Below are 13,075 nucleotides of genomic sequence, written 5' to 3'. Positions count from 1 at the left end.
TAACTATCTCAGTGTGCACCACCGTGTGTGAGACCCAATAGTGGAACTTGGAGATGCAAAGGTCTCTGTCATTCTGTTAATAAATCCTAACACCTAGTTGGAGCGAGATGGTGGGATGCATCAACCATCGGTTAACAGCAAAGATTTAAACAACAGTTGAGGTAACAAGAGATGTCAGGGACTTCTGTTTATTTGCCAAATCAGTTGCACAGGTAACTGATATAATCTCATTGCTCCGAATTGTGTGCTTTGAAGCCTACTACCTGTATGTCCTAGAGAAACAGGGCCACTGTAGCTCACGTTGCCTGTGACAAGAGACGTAATGCTTGATTTTTAAGGAATTCAAATGGGACGGATGCTCATCTAATGTGCCCTCACTTGATTCTTTTTATTAAGCTGTTCAATTTGAAAATCAGTATCTGTCCTGATATACTGAAAACCTTTTTACAGATAAATGCTTGTAATGTTTTTTAACTGAATAAGAAATGTTATCTAGTCTGAAGAAATTTTTAGTTGAAAAGTGTATAAAGAGAAGGATAAAGCATGAAAACTATAGCTAATCACCAAGACTTAGTTTATTCATTAGCTTTCTTCTGAAAATCTTTGACAAAAGAATTCTTTTTATTGCCTATTATTTTCTTTCTTTTTTTAATTTAAAAATATTTATTGAGCATTGCTAGATGCTGTTTAAGGCTTCCTATTATTTTCTGACAGAATAGTTTGTGAGCCAAAGTATGTCAGTTGTGTTTATATAACTAATTACCATTAGAACAAAATATTAATTGCTGTCAATACTGTGATTACCATTAGAAAAAATATTTATGTTGCAAATATTTCTCAGCAGGTCAGTGGTTTGCACTGGTCAATATGTTTTTTTTTAATATATTTTATTGATTATACCATTACAGTTGTTCTATTCCCCCCCTTCATTCCCCTCCACCCGGCACACCCCTCCCCCACCCTTCCCCCCCTTTAGTTTATGACCACGTGTCTCAAGTTCTTTAAATTCTTTATTTCCCCTACTATGCTTGCTGTCCCCCTATCTATTTTTTACCTACCTTCTATGCTACTTCTTTTCTGTATCTTCTTCCCCCTTCTCCTCCCCCCACTCCCCTGTTGCTAACCCTCCATGTGTTCTTCATTTCTATGGTTCTGCTCCTGATCTACCTGTCCTTAGTTTGCTTTTGTTTTAGGTGTGGTTGTTAATAACTGTGAGTTTGCTCTCCTTTCACTGTTCATATTTTTTATCTTCTTTTTCTTAGATAAGTCCCTTTAACATTTCATATAATAAGGGCTTGGTGATGATGAACTCCTTGAATTTGATCTTATCTGAGAAGCACTTTATCTGTCCTTCCATTCTAAATGAAAGCTTTGCTGGATAAAGCAATCTTGGCTGTAGGTCTTTGGATTTCATGACTTGGAATACTTCTTTCCAGCCCCTTCTTGCCTGTAAGGTCTCTTTTGAGAAATCCACTGACAGTCTGATGGGTACTCCTTTGTAGGTGACTGTCCCCTTATCTCTTGCTGCTTCTAGGATTCTCTCCTTCATTTTAATCTTGGCTAATGTAATTCTGATGTGCCTTGGTGTGTTCCTTCTTGGGTCCAACTTCTTTGGGACTCTCTGAGCTTCCTGGATTTCCTGGAAGTCTATTTCTTTTGCCAGACTGGGGAAGTTCTCCTTTATTATTTGTTCAAATAAATTTTCCACTCGTGGCTGTTTCTTTCCCCCTTCTGGTACCCCTATAATTCGGATGTTGGACTGTTTAAAGATGTCCTGGAGGTTCCTAATCCTCTCCTCATTTTTTTGAATTCTTGTAACTTATCATTTTTCTGTTTGGTGATTTCTTCCTTCCTTCTGTTCCACCCCCTTGATTTGAGTCCCAGTTTCCTTTCCATCACTATTGGTTTCCTGTGCATCTCCCTTCATTTCAATTAGTTTAGCCTTCATATGTTCCTCTAATTTGTGGTTAAAATCAACCAGTTCTGTGAGTATCCTGATCACCAGTGTCTTGAATTGTGCATCTGAGAGGTTTGCTATTTCCTGGTCACTTAGAGTCATCGGCTCTGAGGCTTTGAGTTCTTCTTGAGCCCTATTTTGGACTGTTTGTGCTTGTTACGTATGAGGAGCAGAACCCTAGGTGTTCACCAGGGTGGGGCAACTCAGTTGCTGGGTTGTGACGCTGTATGTGGGGGCGGGGTCAAAGGAAAGCAATGGCAGTCCCCTCTGCTGCCTCCCACCGCCAGGGCTCGTGTAGTTCGTCCCACTGCCTTCGAATGTGCGACCGCAGTTCGTCGCCTTTCGCCCTCACTGGGTTCGCCCACTGGGGCCTGCACGGTCCGTCTCACTGCTCACTCCTTTGCTGGTTTATCTGCTCAAGAATGTGTGACCTTGGTCAGCCTGCCACCCTGCGCCCTCACTGGGTCTGCCCGATGCTACTCTGGCTTCCTGGGTGCCTGGGGTCGGGGGATCTTTCCTACCCGACCCTGCTCCGCTGCTGGTTCCACCCCTCTTACCGGTCCCGGCTGAACAGTTCGTTGTTATTGAACTTCCATATAGTTCAATTTTCTGTTCTTTGGCTGCATCTTTGTTTACTAAACCTTTGGTGTATTCAAACTTGGTTGTGGGAGAAGGCACAGTGTTTCCACCTATGTCTCCATCTTGGTGGAAGACCTGCACTGGTCAATACTTAATGGTCTATTATTAGTCAATATCTACTAAAGCAAAATTTCTGTAGCACAACAAATTGAAAGATTGGTTTAAGAGTCAAATTGATTGTCACCTGTAATTTGAGGAGGATAAAAAGGACCTGATCTTAAGTGTGGAATGATTGTGTCTCCCAAGATAGTACTGTAGGACTGGGTGGGTAACCAAGGGAAGAATTGGTTATTGTATTAACCTTTGGTCAGTTAACACTTTTCTCTTTTTCCTTGTTTCTAGCCTGAGCCTCCTACGACAAACAAATGGCAGCTAGACAACTGGCTGACCAAAGTCAGCCAGCCAGCAGTGCCACCAGAGGCCCCGGGGAGTGCAGAGCCACCACCTCAGCACCCAGACGAGAAGGGCAAGGGTGGTGACGGTGGCTCCACTAGTCACGAGCATTCGGAATCCAAAGATCCTCCCCACAAAGGCTCCGGCAGACCCCCACGGGTCCCCCCTGAAGGCCCTCACACTGGCAAGAGGAGCTGTCAGAAGTCCCCTGCCCAACAGGAGCTGCCGCAGAGGCAGACTGTTGGAACCAAACAGCCCAAAAACCCCACCAAAGCCTCTGCCCCAGCAGACTCTCGGGCCAGCTTGCAGGTGGAGAGTGAGCCGGGACTTCCCCATGTATCCAAGGACCAGCCTTCCAAAGAAAAGCCCAAGGTGAAGACGAAAGGGAGACCCCGTGCTGGAGACGGCAGAGAGCCTAAACCAGCTGTGCCAACCTCCAGCGAAAAGAAGAAGCACAGGGGTGGGCCCCCGGCCCCCTCAAAGGCGCTCTTGGGTCCCGAGCCCACGAATGACAATGTGGAGGGCAGGAGCCCTGAGCATTTGGCCCTCGTTCCCCTGACTCAGAGCCAGGGCCCCACACATGACGGTGGCGTTGGTGGCAGGACTAGTGGCTGTCGCCAAGCAGTGGTGGTACAGGAGGACCGCAGGAAGGGCAAACTCCCGGTGCCTTTGAGAGACACCAAGCTGCTCTCCCCACTCAGGGACACCCCTCCCCCACAAAGCTTGATGGTGAAGATAAACCTCGACCTCCTCTCCTGGGTGCCCCAGCCACCTGGGAAGGGCAGCCACCAGAATAAACCAGAGGACAAACAGCCATCGGCAGGGAAGAAACTGGATTCTGAGAAGAGAAGCTCAGACAACTCAAGCAAGTTGGCCAAAAAGAGAAAAGTAAGTAGAGGGGACTGGCTTTGCCCTACAGTGCAGCCTGTACCTGCTGTTGGCTTAGGGCTGCCTTTGCTTGGCCCTTGATTGCAGCCCCGAGTTGTCTTGGAAGAGGCTGGAAGTATTTGTTTGGATTTGAGATAGGCTTTGCTCCTTTGTTACAGACTTGGGTGCTTCCCACTCTCCAGCCAGGCATCGCCACATGCCGGGTACCGTCAGCAGTCTTGCCCGTCTGAGAAAAGATGAGGCACTCCTTGAAAAGGATATTTTATTTTAGGATAATATAGCATTGGGGGGATACATTTTTATTTATTCTGATAACATCAATATTTACTTCCTGGCTCTTTTGTTATTTCTGTAGAAATTGTAAACCTTACATGAATTGAAATGTAAATTAGTATTCCGAGTTCCTGAAAGCACTGTCTTACACCACATTTGACTCCTGCAGGATGATCTTTTTGACACCGACCCTGCATCGGGGCCACACACTACCTCACCGAGCTGAACACGCCAGAGTTAGAACCCCTGACCTCCACTATTGACCTCCACTATTTCTTCTATTCATAAGCAGAAAATTATTTTAAAAGGTTTTAGAACTATTGTATTAAACTTATGGTTAGGACATCTTGTTGACTCATATAGGTGGGAATGGTACATTGTTAAGTATTAAAAATCCATCATTTTACTTATTACAATTTTGGGAAGTTTCCACTTTAAAAAGGATCATAGTAAAAAAAAATCTGCATGACTTAGATGCTCAGTTACATGGGCATATTACTATTTTGGTTAGTCTCCTTTCTTTCTTTATTCTTAATCATTGAGCTCCTGATAGTGTGTTTTTGCTATTTCTTGATGAAACATTGGTGAGTTTTTTCCCCAGTGGCATTCCCAAGCCAGCCTGCCTCCGATTCAGAGTGAAAGGCCCTGGAAGATCCACCTATTTCCTGCTGAGAAGGAATAAAAGTTGTAACACTTTAAAATATATATATATATATAAATTATAATTGTTCAAGTACAATTTTCTGCCTTTTACTCCCATCCCAGCCCACCCCCCTAAAATTGTAACACTCTTATAATTACAGAAGAAACTTCTTAGTTGTGGAAGTTGAGCTAAGAATAACAAAGGACAAAAAGATCATGAAGTCTGCTGTCATGTCTGTGATGCCGCTGATTACTCCACTAGGTTAAAAATATAACATGACTTGAACAAATAGTAAGGGTGACTGTTTTCCGCAGAACCTTGTTGAAAGGGCCCCGAGGGCATTGCCACCAGGACTGCAGCAGGCCAGTTGGGCTGAGTGCTCACTGGCCGTGCTGTTCCCGCTGGAAGAGGGCACATTCTTCCTCTTGCTGGAAAGCCATTAAAACAGTGTGTGTGTGTGTGTGTAAGGTGCAAAACTTAATGGAGAAAATTATGGTGGCCCTAGCTCAGAAAAAGTTACCTGCACTTAATGTACCTGAAAAGACTGCAAAAATACATTCCTTTACCTTCTCTTGAGAAATCTTTTTGTCACCTATCCCCCCCCAGCTACCATGGTCTTATGCTGTTTCCAGCACTAATCTTCCACATGAGCTGGAGTGAGAAGTATTAGCTTCTAAAATGCTTCCTAACCAGGTGAAAATGTTAGAAATCAGAGGCTTCCCCAGACAGTTCTCAGCCTAGCTCGTGCTCTCTGCCATCTAGAAGCGTGCTTGCAGCTCCAGAAAGGGAACCTCAGCTCTCCCTGTTGAGTATGTGAACTCTGCCCCCCAACAGCCATGCCCAGCCCTTGGCTAAACTCCACTGGGGTGGCTCATGTGTCTTTCTGTCTGGAGCGTGGAGAAATAACGAGCCCCTCGTCTCAGTCCAGTGGATGCTTTCTCCAAAGCCTTGGCAAGCAGCTGAGCGCTCTAGCCCTGGGAATAGTCTCCCCCTTTGCCGTGGCACTGACATAATCAGGGTAAGAACCAGCGGTTGCATATCCTGGCTTGTCACTGCGGTGCCCTGAGGAGCCTGCAGTACTGATGGGAAGGTATGTACCCTCAAAGCCCCCACCCACACTGGTATTTTAAAACTCTTAGTGAATCCTAGTTCTTGGGGTCTGGTTACCCCTGCAGCAGAGCCTTACTATAGGGCCAGCATCATACAAAGCTAGCTCTTTGGGTAGAGAAATTCCCCCAGTCCTGTGTTTAGGTGTCATCACCTAGGCAACCAGGAGTCCCTCGCTTTAATTACTGGGTTGGCCAAAATGTTTGTTTCCACACAATGGTTCTAGTAGCACTTAGTTGTCTTTCTTTATTTGAAACAATTTTGTTAGATTATATCCTGACAGCTGTCCTATCAGCATGCATTTTTAAAAATCTTAGACCAAAACTGGTAAATTTCTATGTAGCAATTTTAATATTGAAGATGGAAGAAAATATGCAACATTTTTGCTGTGCTATACTTCTTTATTTCAAGAAAGGTAAAAATACAACTGACACTCAAAAAAAGATTTGTATACTGTATGGAAAAGGTGCAGTGACTGATCGAACGTGTCAAAGTGGTTTGTGAAGTTTCACATTGGACATTTGGATAATGCTGCACAGTCAGGTAGACCCGTTGAAGTTGATAGTGATCAAATCAAGACATTAATTGAGAACAGTCAACATTATACCACTTGGGAGATGGCCAACATAGTCAAAATATCCAAATCAGTAAAGTTATCAGTGAAAATGAGAAATGTGTCTTTTGTTTTACAGAAAAAACTAAATGGATTTTTGGCTAACCCACTTATGTCATTAGTTAAAAATGTTACTTAGAAGCTTTCAGATAAATATAAAAATGAGCTCACTGTATACCTATTTTACGATCAGAGAACTGTGTCATTTGGTTTTACTTCCTGCGGGGTTCCAGGTGTGACTGGTGCTGAACATTGTTACCCTCAGATCCTTCCCTGTGGGAGGAGGGCTCCCCCCCTTGTCAGGACCCTGGGCCCTCTGGTGAGCAGCCCAACCTTGGGCAGGGCAGCTTCGGCAGACACGGGGCTGTCTTTTTTCGGGGGTTGGGCGCTTTCCCCCCGTTGAGTAGTAGAGACTCGTCTGTGTTCTTTATTTTAAGTGTGATGACTAAAGAAAGCTCTCTGAGGGCATAGTGGGAGCAGTTGAAGAATGTGCCTGATCTTTCACATTAATGGAATTTACCATTTTTATCTAAATGCCCATTAGTGTCTGTTCCTCTCCTGGCATAAAATTTAGCAAACATTTTCATAGGGTGAACAGATCCTTAAAGCCATTTTAGACTTAAAAGTGTGAGAAGATGATCATAAAGAGTTAAAGGTGATTATACCTGCCATGAAGCCATCAGATGTGGCACCTATAGAAATATATGTATACACACACACATAGCTCAGTTGGTTAGAGCATCGTCCAAGATGCCAAGGTTGTGGGTTCGGTTCCTGGTCAGGGCATGTACAAGAATCAACTAATGAATGCATAAATAAGTGGAACAAAAATTGATATCTGTGTCTCTCTCTCTTCCCTTCCTTCCTCCCTCCCCGCCTTTCTCTCTAAAATCAATAAAAAAAATTTAAAAGAAATATATACATACATACACACACGTGTGTGTGTGTGTGTGTATATATAATTTTACTTTAATGGAGTGGGTAAGGAACCATTCGTGAGGAAAAGTGGAGAAAATTGTGAGGGTTAATAGGCATGAACACACGTAGTGCTCTTTACATAAACTACAGAAGTTCATCCTGATTATAGTTTAGAATTTAAAATACAACTTATTTTTTTCCTTTTGAATAATTTTTATACCAAGATTATGTTTTCCAGATTTGAAAGAAAAATTGAAGTTGAGAAGCGCAGTGTAACATACAGTCAGGCCAGTGGAACTGAGAGCATTCTAGAAGTAGGCGTGGTGTGCACACAGCTCCAGGTGTGCGCTTAGCATCGATCCGGCACTTTTATACTAATATCTCACTTAATTCAATCATTTTATAAATTGTCTTTCTCTTTTTTTCCCCCTCAGTTATTAGTTTTATTATAGATTTTTTTCTCCCGATTAAGATAGGAAGACCCAGTCTCTGGTACAAAAACTTATTTCCATGATAATATATTTTTAAAGATTTTATTTTTATGAAGATTTTATTCATTTATCTTTAGAGGGGAAAAGGAAGGAGAGAAGGAGAGAAATATCAATGTGTAGTTGCCTCTCACGGGTCCCCTGCTGGGAACTGGCCTGCAACCCAGGCACGTGCCCTGACTGGGAATCGAACTGCAACCGTGTGGTTCGCAGGCCCGTGCTCAATCCACTGAGCTACGCCAGCCAGGGCCTATAAATTGCCTTTCAAAAAAATGCTACACTGTCTTGATAGTCATTTCTATAAATAACAGGACAGGAGGGACATTCATCCAAGTCTTTTCCTTTTTCTAAATAATTGCTTTATTGACCAAGAAGGTCTGACATTATTGGGAACAGATTTCAGTGCCGCCGTTTATGTGTGTTTTGAGGCATGAGAAGGGGCAGTGAAAGGACGTGGTAGCAAGATGTGTATTTTGACTGCTGGAGGATGGTTGTTGGCTCAGTCCTTCCCTTCTATCCAAGGCCTGTCTTTTCTTGGATTTTTCTCCAGATAACATTCTCAGTTATTATCTTTCAAAATCAAGGGTTTGAAAAGTCAGTCATAATTTCCTGAAGCTACTTCAATCTAATTTCTTCATGCTTGTTAAGTTACTCTAAGAACACTGTAAGCGTATGCATGTTGAGACTGTTTTAAGCCATACATGTCTATTCTCTCACCTTAAAGAGGAAAAGAAAGTGGACTAATTTTCCTTTTCTCTAGAACTTATCCCAGTGAATATATCCTGTCTCCTCAGTGAGCCCTGCCCTCCCTCTTGGAGCTGACTTGGACTCGGCATCTGCTGCGTCATGTTATCAAGCCTCCTGCAGAGGCACGTCCAGGAGAAGCACCTGAAGGTCCACCCCCATGGGCTGCTTCTCCACTTCCTTTGCTTTTGTCCTACCAAGCTCCTTCGCTTCCCTGTGGGAGAAAATGACAGTCTTAGAATTTAAGTGCCAGAACCTCATAGGTTAATTGTTCAGCTGCTACCTGATGAGGATGAGATCTAAGAGGCTCAAACATCACTTGGCTGCTTAGTAAAAGATTTGGCTGCTCCCAGGTATTTTCTTTCACCGGTGTCTAGTGGGGGAGGGCACCTTGGAGAGCACCATAATTCCAGACCCTTGTCCTGACGCTGGCAGCTATGATGCCATCCCTGGCTCAATTCCCCTACAGCCCACACCCTGGCGCTCCCTCGCCCACCCACTCCCACACTCCTCCTCCACTTTCTCTTTCAGATGCTCCTCATCTCTCCCCATCACAGCCAAGTTCCCAGTAGACTATCCTAACGTCTGTTAGAAACAGTACAGCCTAAAATGAGTGTCAGTTTTGAAAAACTCGCCTTCATTTCCCTGCTTCATTCAGGTCATACCTAGATGGTGAGCCAGGTGCGGGGCAGGCTGCAGGCTGCCTGGCAGCGGTCTCTCCCAGAAACCACCTTGTTCCAGCGCAGTCCCAGCTCTTCCTTTTATGGACTTTATTCTTGCTTGTGCTCTACTCTGTGGGTGGGGCACATTTGGCAGATAATGCAGGGCTGCCTGACCCAACAGGTTAAGAAAAGCAAGCAAGTCAGTTAGGACCCGGTCGGCCGCCAGCGGCCTCCTTTTGTTGTGGCTGCAGTGCCACTGAGACACTTACCTCCTGGGGAAGGTGCCTTCTGACTCCCAGACCTCAGACAGGGCTCCCTGAAGAGGGGGATCAGCCACAGGACAGAGGAGATCTCTTTTTCCTCTTTAAGAGAAGAAGTACATTATTATTCTCATTTTCAAATGGCTCCTTGATCTAGAAAAATCTCAAAGACTCCCTGCCTCCTGTTTTCCAGTCTGGAAATTCAAGTCTGCATTTCCTGCCACCCAGTATGGCAAGGCTCCTTCCTAAAACCATCCAGGGACCTCAGCCGTGCCTTTAGCGGCTGAACTTCGTTTCTGTGCCAGTTAACAAATAGTTACTAAGTGCTTGCTCTGGGGAAGCCGCTGTGACTGTTCCAGATGGAAGATGATAGGGTTCCCAGTGCACAGTGCGCAGAAATACTAACCTCAAGCCCATGGGCTTGAACTCAGTCAAGCAAGCAAAGTGAACAGAAGGGGATTTTTGCTTTAGTTGATTTAGTGGCTTACTTTCTACCAGCTTACTGTATACGATCAGCTTCTAAGTTGCTACATGTCAACATAAAGCACATTATTCTAGTAAGTGCCAGCAGTTCTGATGCTAGCCTTGAAATCAGTATTTACTGATTTCTTGTGTTTTGGCTGTTCTTTGAGTCACTGATTGGCACAAGCCAGGGTTACAACAACCAGTTTGTGACGAATGACTCACGATGAGTCTTATTTTCGTATGTGGTTTAGAAGGTCTGCCACTTTGATTTATAGTCATAATTAGCAAGTCCTAAGCAGCATGAAAATACACAAACAAGTTAATGCTCATTCTGTCCCTGGGGTCTGGTATTTTCTTAAGGAAGTAACCTTGTGGACAGTTTATGCTTAGTTTTTCCTCAGGAACTTGTGTATCGTTACGTGCCTAGAGATATCTTCCATTGCAAAAAGTGTGTATTACTAACTGCCTCCTGTACAGTGCCTGGGTATTTTAGCGAATTCTGGGGCTTTTCCCAAAGGCAAGTTTTCCATCTTCTTGCATGGCTTGCTGGGCCAGTTCTGCAGCCTTTAATCTGAAACTCACAAGGCCCACTGGTGGCAGAGCCCCTGGGACCCGGTAGGGTAGAGTGATGAGGAGGGTCCCCTGGTACTGAGGTCCTCTCTTGACCCAGTCATTTCCAATTGATTCTTCTCTCTTTGCCAACACTGACTGACTCCCAGAGTCACCAGGATGGATTGCTGGGGAGGGGGGGGGGCCTGTGTGCCGGCAGAGCCCCCGCAGACGTGCGTTTCTGAGTGGTGCTTCAGGACTCTGCTCCCACCGGCTGAAAGCCACGGCTGGTGACAGTTCCCAGTGTGTTTCAGCTGGGCCTTTAGGTTGCACTTATGTCACATTTCACCTCCTTGTTAGGTTCCTCAAGATACTTCTTCAGTTTCCATAATGAATGGTCATGTTTTTGAGGAACCACTTTGTTTGCTTCTTACCTCACCTGTGCATTGTATAGTTTCTTCTTTGTGTTGGCAGGTTGGAGGTTCAGAGCCCAGTGTGCAGACTTCCTCTAGGAGAGTGTGGAGAGCAGCCCTGTCCACGAGAAAGAAAGCGTGAGCTGCATATGTAATTTACAATTTCCCAGCAACCACGTTAAAATATATTAAAAAAATAAAAAGAAACCAGTTAAATAATTTTAATAATTTATTTTATTTAGTATCTAAAATATCACTTTAATGTTTGATCAAAATAAAAATTGTATTTCCCTTTTTTGCACTAAGTCTGGGACGTCACTTGTCACTTGGGACTAGCCACGTCCAAGCCTCAGCAAGGCCGGCCCAGCCAGCGCACAGCGCAGTGCAGAGCTGAGGGCCTCTACAGAGGCGCAAGCCTTCCTCCTTCTTCACGTTCTCACTGTGTGTACACCAAGAGATTAAAAACAAGTATCTTTATAAACCACCTGAGATGATCCATTTTGAGACAAGAAATGAAGTGTTTTCCCCTAGAAGCTGATGAAGGGCTGACCCGCGGAATGTGCGCTCTGGCACAGTGGAATGCAAGGAGGGGGGCATGTTTTCTCCATTTCCCTATCTTTTGAGCCGGGCCAGGCTGCTGTTAGTATCTGGGCAGAGCTGAAGCCTACACATCTTAATTTAGTCATTTTTCTTGGAGATGTTCAGGGAACAAAAGAGAGACAGTGGTGGAAACTGGGGCCTTCTACAAGCAGTTCATTTGAAGAGTGTTTTTTCCTTTAAGGCTTTAAGGAGGACTTTAGGCTTTTAAGAGATTGTCCTAGATTGATGGATGGTGTCCCAGATTTCTATCTCAGTGAGCTGACAGATGGAGGAGTTTAGTTCTAAATGTGCATCAGAACTGACTGAGGGACTCCCAGCAGTCCGGTCACTCACGCGCTGGAGAGGCCCGTTCTTCCCCAGGGTGGGGCCTGCGCTCGCTCGGACCAGTCCGGGAGGAGGCTACCAGGCAGTCCCTGGGGTGACAGGGTGAACTTTTTGTAAACTTGGTGTGCATGCTGACAGGTGAGCACAGGAACATGAGGGACTTACACCATGAAGAATTCTTTATTCTCTTAATGGTTTTGTGTATTTATCTCATACTTTAGTTGGTATAAAAGGGATGTTTTGAGGCACTTAACTCCTGCAGAATTAAACATCCCATCTCACTGAAATCGTATTTGCAATTCTTCATTTCCTATCAAATGTCTTGAAAAATAAAAACGAGTCTATGTAGAGAAAAATATAAATACAATACTTTTTAAAAAACTGTATCAGTGGAAGAAAAAGTTCACCAGGGTCCCAGAGCAACTATTCCTATTTTTTTGTGTCTTTTTGGACCTGTCTCTAAACCATCTAGACAGATGATTTTGTAGCCTGTTTTGTTTTTAACAATGTACTTGTGTTTTCATTAGAAGAAAAGCCAAGCCCCCTGACTGGTGTAGCTCAGTGGGTTGGGTGTCATCCTGCAGACCAAAGTGTTGCTGGTTCAGTTCCTGGTCGGAGCATGTGCCTGGGTTGTGGGCCAGGTCCGCAGTTGGGGGCGTGCAAGAAACAACCCATTAATGTTTCTCTTGCACATTGATGTTTCTCTCCCTCTCTTTCTCCCTCCCTTCCCCTCTCTCTAAAAATAAATAAATAAAATCTTAAGAAAGGGAGGAAAGGGTGAGCTTTAAATACTTTACTCCTAATTTTACATGACCAGTAAATTAGTGGGTATAAATGGATGGTTTTTTTGAAAGGAACAGGGGAACCTTAACCATAAAATCATCTGTGTTACTTGATGTGAATATGCAAGTTTTATTGATTGTTTTATATTTCGAAAAACACATGATGTGTTGAAGGCCACTACTTACTCTTCTGTTGTGGGCTATTTAGACATCCTCCCCTTCCTGGGTGGAAAGAATAGTCCTTCCTCATGCAAAACAATCTGCTCAGAGATCACAGCAAATCCAGATCCTACTGCCCTTGCCCCAGACATGCTCACGTAGTGCAGGGACTTAGAAGGTTGTTGTGTGTGTGTAGAT

General features: G+C 44.3%; 1 protein-coding gene across 5 annotated transcripts in view; it reads left to right on the top strand.

Moving 5' to 3' along the window:
* The window catches only part of AFF1 (ALF transcription elongation factor 1), a 195,718-nt gene that overhangs the window by 168,196 nt on the left and 14,447 nt on the right, over nt 1-13,075 (top strand). For all 5 annotated transcript variants that reach the window (XM_037030548.1, XM_037030574.1, XM_037030539.1 and 2 more), the window contains one exon: nt 2,939-3,877. In XM_037030548.1, coding sequence (XP_036886443.1) covers nt 2,939-3,877 — 939 coding nt within the window. The remainder of the gene's footprint in view (nt 1-2,938; nt 3,878-13,075) is intronic.

Source organism: Sturnira hondurensis, unplaced genomic scaffold (genome assembly GCF_014824575.4).
Source record: "Sturnira hondurensis isolate 20B ecotype Veracruz unplaced genomic scaffold, ASM1482457v3 Scaffold0001721, whole genome shotgun sequence".
In the NCBI taxonomy this organism is placed as follows: Eukaryota; Metazoa; Chordata; class Mammalia; order Chiroptera; family Phyllostomidae; genus Sturnira; species Sturnira hondurensis.
This window is presented reverse-complemented; position numbering and strand designations above follow the sequence as displayed.